This window comes from Schistocerca cancellata, chromosome 1, assembly GCF_023864275.1.
Source record: "Schistocerca cancellata isolate TAMUIC-IGC-003103 chromosome 1, iqSchCanc2.1, whole genome shotgun sequence".
NCBI classification, from domain to species: Eukaryota; Metazoa; Arthropoda; class Insecta; order Orthoptera; family Acrididae; genus Schistocerca; species Schistocerca cancellata.
The window spans coordinates 864517831-864533558 of record NC_064626.1 but is presented as its reverse complement, the minus strand read 5'-3'; the positions used below and the strand labels follow the sequence as shown (position 1 = coordinate 864533558).

Here is a 15728-nt window from a genome sequence, read left to right as displayed (position 1 = left end):
AAATACATCCAACTGGCTGAGGAAGTCGAGGACATGTGGCATCAGGATAAAGTTGACATTATACCAATTATACTATCAACTACAGGAGTCATACCACACAATATCCACCAGTACATCAATGCAATACAGTTCCATCCAAACTTATATATACAACTACAGAAATCCGTAATTATTGATACATGTTCAATTACCTGAAAGTTCCTAAATGCAATGTAACATATACCGTACATTTAAAAGGAGGTCGCGCTTCATCAAGGTCCACGTCACTTTCCATTTTTAACCAGACATAACGCCTGAGAAAGGAAAGAAATAATAATAATAATAATAATAATAATAATAATAATAATTTATGTGGCTCACTGGCCTGGTGCAAGTCTTTCAATTGGATGCCACTTTGGTGACTTGTGTGTCCCTAACACAACCCAGTTATCCAACTGAGGAAGGGGCCTACAGTTTAATGTGGAATCCATACCAAGTGTCATTTCTGGTGAACTTCACTCTGTTTAGAGGTGAAGCCCAGTTTAAAATGCAGACTGAAAAATCTAAGGTCTGGCTTGGATTCCATTGCATGACCTCTTGGATTTCAGTGAAGGTTGCAATGTTTTTCCTTTCAGATTCAGAAAATGGTAAGCTGCACAGTACTCCAGTTTACTGATGGGCAGCACCATTTTGTTTTGTCTCCTCTAGCAACACACTTCAGTATTGTGGTGCTATGATTTCAAAATTATTACATACATTCACATAAAATGAAGTGACAAATACAGGCAGTGGTGCCAGCTGTTCCAGGGTACCCCATGAATTCTTTCAGTTAATCACACAATCCATAGAAGTGTGTGATGAGGGCAGAATTGTGCTGCTGTGTTAGTGGATCTTGAAGAACCCGGATGTACCACTGTCCTTCCATGCGTGTGCCTGGATAGTTTGGTCCCACAGTAGTGTGACACAGCACCTTGTTGTTGCAGCGTTCAATTATGTGGGAGCAGACAGGAAGGGCGTATTCACGCGGGGACGCCAGCCCAAAGCAGCAGCACACCACTTACGTAGCCATTACTGGCGATTGGCACAGCAAGTGGATGGTGCACAACCACCTGAAGATGTTGATTTCTACCTAGCCGTTGCTGCTAACCGCAATGAGCTCTGAACGCATCACGCTGTAAAATCTAAATAAATAACTAAACAAGGAAAACTTCTCTTGTTCTTAATGTCCACCTAAAAAGTAATGTAGTTTATCTGCAAATTGGAAGCACAAGCAGAAGACTTCCAACTCTTTATAACCACTTACATCCATCAACATCTGCATCTACACTGTCCAGTCATATTAATGTGAGTACTGCCTATGTTTGACATCAGTATGCAATAACTACTCACAGATGGCAGGTCGCAGCACTAGCGGTGGACATAATACAGGGTGATCATCTGCAAGGATGAATTTCTGACTAGAAATGGAGGAAAAAAGGTCCTGTGCGTATGTGTCTGGAAATGCATCGCTGCCAAGGTACGTGGTGCTGACGAATGAAAGTTCCTCTGACCACATGTGTTGTGTTCCTTGTGTGTTGCAAGCTGTGTGATTGATGCAGCATATTGTGGGCAGCGGAATGGTCTAATATTCATGTAAGGAACAAGCCGAGACGGTGTTTGTGTACAACTAAGCAGATGAAAATGGTCACGAGGCAGCACATCTATACAAAAACGAGTAGCCTTACAGACACCAACTCTGTAACATAACACTTCAAGCCATTTTTGAGCATTCGTGCAGACATGGGTCCTTTCAGACAGACGAACTAGCAGGGAGGGTGCAGATTGCGCATGCACCAGATTTGGGGCACTGGGTTCTATCCTGTAGGACCGTTTCCATCCGTTTAGCTGTACACAAACACCATCACGACTTGTTACCAACGTGACTACCAGCCATTCTGTTGCTTACAGTATGCTGTGTCAGACACACGGCACGTGATCAGATGAATTGTGATTCATCAACCCCATCTACTATGGCAATGATGCATTTACACACACATGTTGATAGGACTTTTTTCCTCCATTTCCAGTCAGGAATCTGACCCTATAGTTTATTACTTTTTTTAATGTTCACCCCATATAAAGCATCTCCAGGGGACATAGAAAACTGTGCAGTTGTTGTTGTAATGTGGAAACAGACCAATTTATCTCACAAAATTAGAATTATATATATTAATACCATCAGCTGCTGATGGGCGTTGATATATATCAATGGGGACAGGTGAAAATGTGTGCCCAGATCGGGACTTGAACCCAGGATCTCCTGCTTACATGGTAGATGCTCTATCTCTCTGAGCCATCAAGGCGTGTGCAAGATAGTCCCTGCAGTCACACTATCCTCTGTGCCCTCGGTGACTCAGATGGATAGAGCGTCTGCCATGTAAGCAGGAGATACCGGGTTTGAGTCCCGGTCGGAGCACACACTTTCACTTGTCCCCATTGATATATATCAATGCCCATCAGCAGCTGAAGGTATTAATATAAATAATTCTAATTTCGCTCTAGATGGCTGCAGGTCATCAATGGTGTCTGTTCTTTCGGACATGTCCGAAAAAACAGACACTATATTCAAATAAGTACAGAACAGAACAGAACAGAACAGAACCTTTATTTGCCTTTCCGTATGTTTTCCATACAATTGGCATTGTCAGTGTGTTCAATACTATTTTTTAAATTACAATAATTATTATTGTACATAATTGTGCACATGGAGGGCAAGCAGATATGCATGCTAAATAATAATAATAATAATAATAATAGTAGTAGTAGTTAACACTTTCGCTGCGGCTGACGCTTATAAGCGTCACAACAAGCCATGAGCCAGTGCGGCTGACGCTTAGGAGCGTCCGCGCTCACTATCGGATTACTCAGTCTAGTTGCAGTGTCTAAGCTAGCATCATAGCGTGTAAACTTTTGTTTTCTCTGATCAGTTATCGAATGTATATTGTTCGTAATGGCGGCTAATGAACATTTGAATGACGCCTGTGTGACCCGTATAGGTGTCAGACAGCAAAGAGACTTTAAAACAAGACCACAATACAGACGAAGCTTATTTGAAGTAATGCATCTAAGGTGTCATCATTAAGTCAGTATATAACATGACCCTACAGATCTTACAAGGTCTTGACGTCAGCCTGTAACTCAGGTGTGCTTAGGAGCGTCGGTTACGAGCGGTACCTGCACTTTCGGAGTGTTACCGGCCCGCACTCGCAGGTTGCCGGGCCGCACTGGAGAGTTGCGCGCCTGCACCGATGCCGCAGCGGAAGTGTTAAATATACAATAGTATCATGATAAATTTATGGTACATCTTACGTATCCATATAAAAAGTCTTTGTTGGTACATTACTGTCACAAACATATGGGTATAATTCATATGGCAGTTTTTTTGTTTCATGTAGCATATCTCTTTTGTGTCACTGTTTAGAAACTCATCAAGGGAGTAATATGGCGTACATTTGAGCCACACTTCTATTGTTTGCTTAAAATTATTCATTGGTAGTTCACTCACAGCCTTTGGGAGTTTGTTATAAAATTTCAAGCTAAGGTGTTTATGGCTCTTGTGTTAATGTCAGCCTTGTGTATGGTATGTCTATGTTACTATTATTTCGAGTATTATGAACATGCACTTCAGATCTTAAATTAAAGTTCTTTATGTTCTCTTTAGCATATATTAAACAATTATAAATGTATGTGTTAGGTAGTGTCATTATCTTTAGTTCTTTAAAATGATTTTTGCAACTTTGTCTTGGTGCTAGTCCTAAAATGCACCTGACTGCTTTCTTCTGCCACTTGAGGACAGTATTTGAACCCACTGAGTTACCCCAAAGAAATGCCCCATATTGCAGTTGTGAATGGAAAAAAGCAACCTATGTGGAGATTAGCAGATTTTTACTGATAACGTGTCTCAGCTTGTGTAATAGAAAGAGAGTTCGAGCAAGTTTATCTGACGTTCAAAAGAACATGATACTGGCTTTCAAGCCAATGGTGGAAGCATTTCAGAGATGGCTAAGTCTGTAAACTGACTGCATTCTGCCATGGTTAAAGTATCATGTTTTATGCTCCATTGAAGAGATGGCCCATAAAATGTCGTAAAGAAAACACCCTGCAACAATCATCAGAAGATTCCAGGCCGCAGGAGGGAAAGTAATGGTGTGGGGAACGTTTTTGTAGCATTCCCTGGGTGATCTCGTCATTCTGGAATGCGCAGCATATCAACACAAGTATGCATCTGTCCTTGGGAACCATGTCCACCCCTACATGCAGTTTTCTTTCCAGCACAATGGCATCTACCGGGAGCACAGTGCAACATGTCATGCAGCTTGCAGTGTACATACGTGGTTCTAAGAGCACCAGGATGAATTTACCATACATCCCTGGCCACAAACTCCCCCCTCCCCTCCCCCCCCCCCCCTCCCCCCCATATTTAAAACCAGTCGAGAATCTGTTCGAGTACCTCGATAGGGCTGTCTGTCCTATGGATCCTCAATCAAGAAACTTAGTGCAGCTGGTCACTGTACTGGGAGTGGCATGACCCCACATCCCTGTCGATACCTTCCAGAATATAATTGACTCTCACCCTGCATATCTCGCTGCGGTCTGCACTGCAAAAGGTAGTCATTCAGGTTTTTGACTTGTGATGACATTAATGTGACTGAATAGTGCAAATTCTGCAAACCACTGTGAAGTGCTTGGCAGAGGACATGTCCCATTGTACCAGTTATGAGGGCTTTCCCCCCGTTTGATTCATGTGTGCAGCATGGGAGAATGACACTTTAAACACCTCTGAAAAGATTAGATTAGATTAGTTTTTTGTTCCATAGATCTGTACTGGGGAGATCCTCTTGGATGTGGAACATGTCACTTTTTTTGAAAGATGAAATAACAATACTAATAGTATGAGTATATACAATACATCATTTTTTTAAGCTGATCTTTATTTGTAACTAAATTTTTTATGTTTGCTGGCAAATTATTGAAGATGAGTGTTCCTGAGTAGTGGACCCCTTTTTGAACTAAAGTAAGTGCTTTTAAGTCCTTGTGCAGATCATTTTTGTTCCTGGTATTGTATGTATGACCTGAGCTGTTTGTTGGAAAAAGAGATATTTAGGACTTTTCCATTTTTATGTCACCTATGTCTGCTAACACTTGAATTGCAAATACAGATTTGTTAAGGCATTTCTGCAGTTCTGTGGTGTGCTCCTCCCAACTGAATTTATGATCAAGTTGTAATTCCACGAATTTAAGACTGTCAACCTCTTCTATCTGCTCTCCTTCATACTTTATGCATATGCTGGGTGAAAACCTCTTACAGGTTCTGAATTGGACATAGTGAGTCTTTTAGAAGTTAAATGTCAGTGAGTTGGCTTTAAACCATTCATTAATATCCATGAAAATATTATCAGATCTTTCTAGAACTACACTCGACATACTATTTATTGCAATAAAGATGAATGAAATAAGTATTAGTGTCACTGGGCTCAGGAACAGCTGCAATTATTAAAACGGACCAAAGGTCTGGTGCCTGATTGAATCCCATTTGTATTCTTCATTGAATTTGCTTCTGAGTTAGCCCTCAAATACCTTAAACAAACTATCATGCCAGGAAGTAGGAAGAAAGCACAGGTCACATATTACTAGAGGGGCAGCAGAAGTGTTCCATAAACTCATTTGTTGTAGAACCTTTGAACATATTCTGAGCTCAAACGTAACAGGATATCTTGTGTCAACCATAATGGATTAAAAAAAAAAAAAAAAAATAGATCCTGTAAAATCCAACTCTCATTTTTCTCACATGACGTCCTGAAAGCCTTGGATGAAGACAGCCAGGTAGATACATAGATACATTTGACTCAGTATCATATCTATGCTTATTATTAAAAGAAAGATTATATGGGGTATTAAGCAAAATATGTGATTGGATTGAGGATTTTTTGGCAGGTAGGACACAGCAAGAAGTTATCTGGTGTAAAGAGTCACTGACAGATGTAGAAATAACTTCGGGTATGTTTCCACCTTTCCTGTTCTTACTGTACATTAATGACCTTGTGGACAATATTAAAAGCATTCTCAAACTTTTTGTAGATGATGCAGTTATCCGTAAGAAGTATGATCTGAAAGAAGCTGCATAAATGTTCAGTCACATCTTGATAAAATTTCATAGCAGTTCAAAGATTGGAAACTTGCTTTAAATATTCAGAGATGTGAAACTGTGCATTTCCCAAAAGGAACAAATGTATTATCCTATGACTTTATCAATGGGTCATAGCTAGAATTAATCAACTGATGCAAATACCTGGATGAAAAACTTAGCACAGACGTGAAAAGCAGGTGGTAGAGTTCAGTTTATTGGTAGAACACTAGGGAAATGTTATCAGTCAACAAAGGGATTACCTGCAAATCACTTGTGCGATTCATCTTATAATATTGCTAAAGTGGGTTGGACCTGTACCAAATAGAACTAGCAGGAGATATTGAATGTATAGAGAGAGGAGCAGCATGTATGATCACAAGTTTAATGCGTGGGAAAGTGTTACAGAGATGTTGAAGAAACTGAACTGGCAGACTCTTGAAGATAGATTTAAATTGTCCTGACAGGACCTGGTTGCAAACTTTCAAGAAACAGCTATAAATGATAACGTAAGGCATAGGATCTGAGTTTCTTTTTTATTTCAACAAATAAACCACCTCCATTTACTTAATTATACTTTTCCTCAAAAATTTCACTGCTTATCAACTTCCGTTTTTCAATCAACTTTGTGTATCTAGTAAGTGTGTGTGTGTGTGTGTGTGTGTGTGTGTGTGTGTGTGTGTGTGTGTGTGTGTGTGTGTGTATTTCTTTGGAACTTACATCGATACTTCTGGGTCTCCTAAAGCTACCATTTTCTAGACTTGGTGGAGAGTTGGCTAATCTAAGAAACTCTTGTATGCATCTCAGACAGTCAGCTACCTGGATAGCACCTCTGATGTGTAGTGCACACCTGAGCCATTCACCTCACAGTTCTCTACCCTTTGGCGCTGGTCTAGGACATTACAGCCTAGCTTGTCACAAAACCGTCACAGTCTCTGGTTCCATCTTTCCAGTCAGCTCAAAACCAGGGAGCCATGATCTGTTTGTGGGACAGTGCTGAAAATTGTTAGGTTCGTTGGAACTCCAGGAAGAAACCTGGTATTCTCAACTTTCTCTGTCGGCCGGTGGAACGATTCAGGTATGACCTCGGAGCCCAGATGACAGGCATCATCGCTGCCAATGTGCACCACAATCTGCAGTTGGTTACATCTTGTTCACTAAATAGCTGCAGGAATAACCGCTTAACCCCCTGCTGCGCCCGGAATATACACACATGGTGTTCCTTCCCATCCCTTACCATCATGTCCTGAAGAGGTACCATTATTCGCTGTACATTTCAACTGCTGATGATTAAGATGTCCCTATCCGTTTGTGTTTGCCTCTTGATATGGGGACCGAGTGAGGTGGCACAGTGGTTAGCACACTGGACGACGGTTCAATCCCATCTCCGGCCATCCTGATTTAGGTTTTCCGTGATTTCCCTAAATCGCTTCAGGCAAATGCCGGGATGGTTCCTGTGAAAGGGCATGGCCGATTTCCTTCCCCATCCTTTCCTCACCCGAGCTTGCGCTCCATCTCTAATGACCTCGTTGTTGACGGGATGTTAAACACTAAATCTCCTCCTCCTCTCCTTGATATGGGACACAGCATGTTTTCCAACAGATGAAATGAGTGTCACTGGCTCAGTTTCAGTTTGAAACAGCACCTTAGACGTGTTGGTCAGGAGTTTTTTTTTTTTTTTTTTTTTTTTTTGTTTGGGGTTTAAGAGCGCTCAACTACTGAGGTCATTAGCGCCCAGTCACAATTGTTAGAGCACATAGAATCTAGTAAAACTCAAGGGGGGGGGGGAGACAAAGATGTTCTTACAAAGATGCAGATAAAATAAGTGAAAGAGTTAGATGTCATTGGACATGCCAGTCAAAGTAATGAAACGAAGTACACAAGCAGCTGCTCGAGCGTCATCAGCTAAAACATCCTGTAAAGTAGATGGCAGAGACAGGACAACACGAGATTGACTAAAACGGGGACACGACAATAAAACATGGCGCACTGTTAATGCATGACCACAAGGGCACTGCGGGGCTGGGTCACCGGAGAGCAGGTAGCGGTGGCTAAACCGGCAATGCCCAATCCGCAACCTGGTCAGAAGGACCTCTTCTCGCCGAGATGGTCGGGAGGAAGTTGTCCAAACTGTTGGGAATGGCTTGACTGCCCGGAGCTTGTTTCCTTGAAGTGATGACCAAGTATCCCACCACAAGGACACAAGCCTCTTACAAACAACCCCACTAACGTCAGTTGACGGGACACAATGGGAGGCTGGCCGAGGCAGGAGGACTGCAGCCTTGGCTGCAGCATCAGCAGCCTCATTCCCAGGCACTCCTACATGGCTGGGAACCCACAGAAAACTGACAGGAGACCCATTGTCAGCACCCGAATGGAGGGACTGCTGGATCCGTTGCACCAAGGGATGGACCGGATATGGAGCTCCAAGGCTCTGAAGAGCACTGAGTGAATCAGAGCAGAGTACATACGATGAATAGCTGTGGCAGCGGGCATACTGAACGGCCTGATGGAGAGCAAAAAGCTCGGCCGTAAAGCTGGAACACTGGTCGAGGAGCTGGTATTTAAAGGTGACAGCCCCGACGACAAAGGCACAGCCGACACCATCGTCAGTTTTGGAGCCATCAGTGTAAATAAAGGTGTGACTGGCAAGTCGCGCACGAAGTTCGACAAACCGTGAGCAATACACTGCAGCCGGAGTACCCTCCTTCGGGAGCGAGCTGAGGTCGAGACAAATATGAACTGGAGCCTGGAGCCAAGGTGGTGTCGGGCTCTCACCCTCTCTGAAGGTGGTAGGGAAGGCAAAATCCAATTGTCGAAGCAGGCGACGAAAGCGGACTCCAGGGGGCAGCAGGGCAGACACATACAACCCATACTGACGGTCGAGAGAATCGGCGAAGGAGGAATGATAAGAGGGGTGGTCGGGCATTGACAACAGCCGGCAGGTATACCGACAAAGCAGTACGTCGCGCCGGTAGGTCAATGGTAATTTGGCAGCTTCAGCATAAAGACTCTCGATGGGACTAGTGTAGAATGCTCCGGTCGCAAGACGAAACCCCCTATGGTGGATGGAGTTGAGACGGCATAAGAGGGATGGCCGAGCAGACGAGTAGACGAGGCTCCCATAATCCAGCTTTGATCGGACTATGGACTGATGCAAGCAAAGCAGGACAGTGCGATCCACTCCCCAAGATGAACCACTAAGAACTCTGAGGACATTAAGGGAACACGTACAATGGGCAGCCAAATAAGAGACGTGTGGAGACCAACAAAGTTTCCTGTCCAGTGTGAGCCCTAGAAACTTAGTTGTTGCCACGAATGGGAGAACAACGGGACCGAGATGTAAGGATGGCGGAAGGAACGCTTTATATCGCCAAAAGTTGATGAAAACCGTCTTCTCTTCAGACAACCAGAAGCCATTTGCCACACTCCATTAGTATAGGCTGTCTAGACAACGCTGAAGGCAGCGCTCCAGGAGGCATGTTCTCTGGGCACTGCAGTAGATCGCAAAGTCATCGACAAAAAGAGAGCCTGAGACATTAGGTGGAATGCAATCCATAACTGGATTGATCGCTATGGCAAAAAGGGCTACGCTCAAGACGGAGGCCTGAGGCACTCCGTTCACCTGGAGGAAGACGTCGGACAATACGGAACCCACACGTACCCTAAACTTTCGATCTGTTAAAAAAGGAATCAATAAAAAGGGGCAGGCGACCGCGTAGACTCCACCTGTGCATAGTGCGGAGGATACCTCCTCTACAACAGGTATCATAAGCCTTCTCCAAATCGAAGAACACGGCTACCGTTTGGCGCTTTCGCAAAAAGTTGTCCATGATGAATGTCGACAAGATCACAAAGTGGTCAACAGCGGAGCGGCGGCGACGAAAGCCGCATTGAACGTTGGTAAGTAGCCGTCGAGATTCAAGAATCCAAACTAACCGAGCGTTAACCATGCGCTCCATCACCTTACAGACATAGCTTGTAAGAGAAATGGGGCGGTAACTAGAAGGAAGGTGTCTATCCTTCCCAGGTTTGGGTATAGGAACAACGATGGCGTCACGCCAACGCATGGAGACTTGACCTTCAGTCCAGACGCAATTGTAGGTACGAAGAAGGAAGCTTTTGCCTGCCGGAGAAAGATGTGCCAGCATCTGATCGTGAATGGCATCTGGCCCCGGAGCAGAGGACCGGGACAGTGCAAGTGCACGTTCGAGTTCCCGCATAGTAAAGGGGGCATTATAAGTTTCCAGATTCAGCGAGTGGAAGGAAGGTCGCCGAGCCTCTTCTGCCTCTTTCCTGGGAAGGAAGGCAGGGTGGTAATGGGCGGAGCTTGAAACCTCTGCGAAAAAGCGGCCGAAGGCGTTGGAGACATCCACAGGATCAACAAGGACCTCATTACCTGAAGTCAGGCCAGGTACCGAGGAGTGGACCTTAATGCCCGACAGCTGGCGCAGGCCACCCCAGACGACAGAAGAGGGAGTAAAACTGTTAAAGGAGCTGGTGAAAGAGGCCCAACAAGCTTTTTTGCTGTCTTTGGCGACTCTACGGCATTGCGCTCGGAGTCGTTTGTAGCCAATACAATTCGCCAACGTAGGATGGCGGCGAAAGGTGCGTAAAGCACGTCGTCGAGCACGGATTGCGTCTCTACAAGCCTCATTCCACCAGGGGACGGAAACGCGACATGAAGAAGAGGTAGTACGAGGAATGGAACGTTCAGCAGCATTGATGATAACAGCCGTGAGGTATTCGACCTGACTGTCACAACTGAGGAAAACGTGGTCCGGAAAGGTCGCCAGGGAGGAGTAAAGTCCCCAGTCAGCTTTCGGTATGTTCCAGCTCGAAGGACGTGGGGATGGGGTGTGGTGCAGGAGACGAACGACACAGGGGAAGTGGTCGCTCGAATAGGTGTCAGAAAGGACATACCACTCGAACCGATGGGCAAGAGTGGTAGAACAGATCGAGAGGTCCAAGTGGGAGTAGGTATGAGTAGAGTCCGAGAGGAAAGTCGGGGCGCCAGTACTGAGGCAGACAAGATTGAGATGGTTGAAGACATCCGCCAAGAGGGAGCCTCTCTGACAGGATGCAGGAGAGCCCCAAAGGGGATGATGGGCATTGAAGTCGCCAAACAATAAAAACGGCGGAGGAAGTTGAACAATCAGGTGCATAATGTCAGCCCGACTAACTACGGATGACGATGGAGTGTAGACGGTACAAACAGAAAAAGTAAAGGCAGAAAGAGTAATACGGACAGCTATTGCTTGGAGTGGGGTGGTCAATGTGATGGGATGGTAATAGACATCGTCCCGAACGAGCAACATGACCCCACCATGAGCTGGAATACCGTCCACAGGAGTGAGGTCAGACCGCTCCGAGGTATAGTGGGTAAAAGCAATACGGTCAGTTGGGCGCAACTTGGTTTCCTGGAGACCAAGGACGAGCGGACAGTGCAGGCAGAGGAGCAGTTGTAATTCCTCCAGATTAGATCGAATACCTCTTATGTTCCAATGTAACAAAGCCATGGCTAGTCAGAAAAGAGGGGGAACGAAACGGGTGAAGAGCTGGTCACCTCGATGGCTGCGGAGGGCCAGGTTTCGAGGGAACAACGCTACAACCGGTGGGAGGTGGATCCTGTTCCATCGAGTCGTCGCCAGCGGCGCCTGCTTTCCCGGGTTGCGTAGGAGGGGCAGCATCATTTGCCGACGAGAGGCCAGCTGAGCGCCTGGCAGCAGAGCGTCCCGGCAAAACTGAGGATGGCCGGGAGCAGCGACTCACGGATGGAGCATCAGACGAAACGCGCCGGGGTGGCGAGGGGGATAAAGACTTCTTCTTGGAGGCTTTCTTGGAAGTCCGATGAGGCACAGGGATGGTGGGCTGGACCCGAAGAAGGTCCTCACGCGCGGGGTCCATTTTGAAACGCCGGACCTCGGAAGCCGGGGTCCGGAACGTTTCCCCGATGGACGCCTAAGAAGAGGATCGCTTCTCAGGCGGCGGACGGGGAGGAGGAGGAACGGTGGCCCCTGGGGCAGAGGGGGCAGGGGCCGCGAGGGAGGAGGATTTGGAAGGGAGGGTTTTGGGAGGCGGAGGCGTAGGGTGAGGAGGTGGAGGGGGGACAGGATAGGGGTGAGGATACTGTTGAAGGAATGGACACGACTGAGGCAAACGAAGTTGTCAACGTCACGGGATGGAGGCGGTCATACTTCTTCCTGGCCTCAGAATAAGAGAGACGATCCAAAGTTTTTAACTCTTGAATCTTGTTCTCCTTCTGATACGCGGGGCAGTCTAAAGATCTAGGCGAGTGGATGCCAGGACTATTGACGCACCGAGGTGGTGGGGTGCATGTATGTTCCTCACGAAGAGGACATCCACAATCGCCACAAAGGGGCTCAGCCTCACATCGTGACGACATGTGCCCAAAGCGCAAACACCGAAAGCAGCGCATAGGAGGTGGGACGTAAGGGCGCACGTCGCACCGGTAACACATCACCTTTACCTTCTCCGGGAGAACATCCCCCTCGAAGGCGAGGATAAAGGCTCCGGTGTCGATGCGACGGTCTTTGGGGCCGCACTGAACTCACTGGACGAAATGCACGCCTCGGCACTCCAGGTTGGCCCTGAGCTCCTCATCAGATTGCAGCAGGAGGTCCCGATGAAAAATAACCCCCTGCGTCCTATTCAGTGCCAGATGCGGGACAATGGACACTGGGATGTCCCCTAGTCGGTTGCACGCCTGGAGCGCCGCAGACTGTGTGGCGGAGGCAGTCTTTATAAGAACGGACCCCAAACGCATTTTACTGAGAGCCTCGATTTCCCTGAAGATGTCCTCGATGTGCTGCACAAAGAACATGGGCTTGGAGGTGGCGAACGTCCCCCTATCGGTCCGAGAACAGATTAAATAGCGGGGGAAGTACTTCGCCCCAAGCCGGCGGGTCTGTCCTTCCTCCCAGGGAGTGGACAAGGGGGAAAGGGCAGGAGAACCAGAACCAGAGACAGTAGCTTTGTTTTTAAAAGACACGGCCGCAGAGCGACCTAATACATGTTGACGTTTCATCTGCGAAACGTCCGCCCTGATACCACCCACTCCGACGAGGGGCTCTCCCCACGGGCGCCACCCAGCCTCAGCAAGGGCCACCTGGCAGGATGACCGTTGCCGGGAGTCCTGATGCCCCAAGGAGACGGGCATCTACTCCTTGGCCGACGTGGGGAGGGTGCAGCTCAGGTATCGGCAGTACGATCCCTGTGTTGTCAGGGGGCTACAACCTAGAGGGTACATGACGACCCCACCACAACGAGCTGGCTACCGTGCTGGATTTCGGGTGCCATGGAAAGTCCATCATGATCGTAGGTGCAGATGGGGACGCACTATGGGCGTAACTTGTGCAACCCGTCAGGCGTTTAGGCCCAATTTGAGGAATAGTGGGTGTGGTTACAACGCCGTTACAATGCCGAATGCCAAGGTCTTAGCGCACTAAGGACCAGTGATACACCACGTAAGGCGTCCTTCTCCAAAAGGCTCGTACTTCTGTAGAATTTTGAAAAAAGGAGGTCAAAGTCCAAGGGGGACCATCACATGGAATGCCGAAACGGTTGAAACTCCTTTTAGTCGCCTCTTACGACAGGCAGAAATACCTCGGGCCTATTCTTACCCCGGACCCGCAGGGGGTTTGGTCAGGCGGGTAGGTATGACCTCCTGAGTACTTCGTGGTCCCTATTTCTCATATACAGAACGCCTAAACTTGCCACAGACACGCCACCCACAGTTAAGTGGACGAGGAGTGACTGATCCTCTATTTCCTGCAGAGGAGACAGTATCCATAGGAGAGGGTAGTACTTGAGGTATCTGTGGTGTATCTGGTACAGGACTTTCAGCAACTGTCCCAGCACATTCACCTGCAGCAGACACCTATCACTTGGAGGTAGTCTGGGTGATTTCCAGTTGCTTTGGAACAACAACTATCTCATCCCATGCCCGAGAACACCACACAGTGGGGCTGCATTGTGCCTGATGCATTGTTGTACAGATGAGTAAGCAAATCACTTTAACCCATTCATAGCTGAATTTTTTCTGGAGGATGGAAAAATTTTTCTTTATGTGGTAATGCTCGTAGAAGATTTTAAATGCAAGATTTATACAAAAATATGTACCTGTTTTCAAAACAAACTTTGTACACTTGGCTTCATTTTATGGGCTAAAAGAGCTAATTACAAAATATTCTCTTTTGGAATAAATAGTAAAATGTGATTCAATAATTACCATGGAAAATAACAATAACAGTATTCAATTATACAGTGGAATATAGCGAACCAACCGCATCCGTCTATTCTTATGGTCACGAGTTGCTGCGCACTGCTACATTCACTTGTTGATATTTTCTTAGTGATGCCCATCAGTTGGCAGCACTTGCGCATGATGAAAAGGTTGAACATTCTCAAATGTACGTCTTGGGTTTCCATTGGGAAAAAATACTTGTGTTACAGCTAGACACAGTAAAAGTTAATGTACACAATTGTAGCGTTAGAGTCTGGATTCTCTTCGAACTTACGTGTCCAGTATGCTACAAATATTACCATATTACCAGTAGCCTTTTATATTATAACTGAAGCAGTTAAGAGCCAAAACAAAAAGTCTCTTGGAAAAAAAAAACTGTCAGAAGGGCGCTGCAGTCATCAGTCCCCTAGACTTAGAACTATTTAAACCTAACTAACCTAAGGACATTACACACATGCGTGCCCGAGGCAGGATTCGAACCTGCGACCGTAGCGTTCGCGCTGTTCCAGACTGAAGCACCTAGAACCGCTCGGCCACACCGGCCGGCTATGTGTGACCCCCCCCAAATCACTGACTGTCCCGACCACCACACATTTATGTTACCATAGTTATTTGGTGGCACCTGAAGACGAAGCTTTGTGCTTCGAAACCGATCGTGGAATAAATTAAGAAATTAGCGAGAACTGAAGCGGATTTTTATTCTATAAATGTTTAGTAACATTTGAAATTGCCACTAACTGGCAGTGCTTTAAGACGGCCCGTTTTCGTGACGACGACTGTAGTGTGCGTGGCACATCTTCTCGTTTACAGACTTGGCGTTCATGCGTGCGGGCGGCAACAGGAAGGGCGCGTTCACGCGGTCGCGCCAGCCCAAGGCCGCGGCGCACCACCTGCGTGGCCGCTACTGGCGCCTGGCGCAGCAGCTGGACGGCGCCCAGCCGCCTGAAGACGTCGACCCCTACCTGGCCGCCGCTGCACCCCGCGACCAACTCTGAACGCACTCGCGCTGTAAACTCCAAATAAACAACTAAACCCGGAACACTACTCTTGTTGTTAATGTCCTTCTGAAATGGAATATGCGAGGGGCGTTCAATATGTAATGCAACACATTTTTTTCTGAAAGTAGCTTGGTTTTATTCAGCATTACAGTATACCACATTATTCCCCACTCTTTTGGCTACAAAACGCTATTTCTCAACGTAATTCCCGTTCAATGGGACGGCCTGACGCCATGTTACTGTGTGGGCATATGTCCGCATGGTACCACTCTGCTAGGTTACGTCACAGGCAACGTCTTGCTGCACCAATAACCCCCCCCCC

General features: G+C 46.6%; 1 protein-coding gene across 1 annotated transcript in view; it reads left to right on the top strand.

Moving 5' to 3' along the window:
- LOC126108660 (beta-glucuronidase-like) overlaps positions 1-15403 on the top strand; it is a 149826-nt gene extending 134423 nt beyond the window's left edge. The window contains exon 12 of the mRNA XM_049914005.1: positions 15219-15403. Coding sequence (XP_049769962.1) covers positions 15219-15403 — 185 coding nt within the window. The remainder of the gene's footprint in view (positions 1-15218) is intronic.
- Positions 15404-15728: the final 325 nt, after the last annotated feature.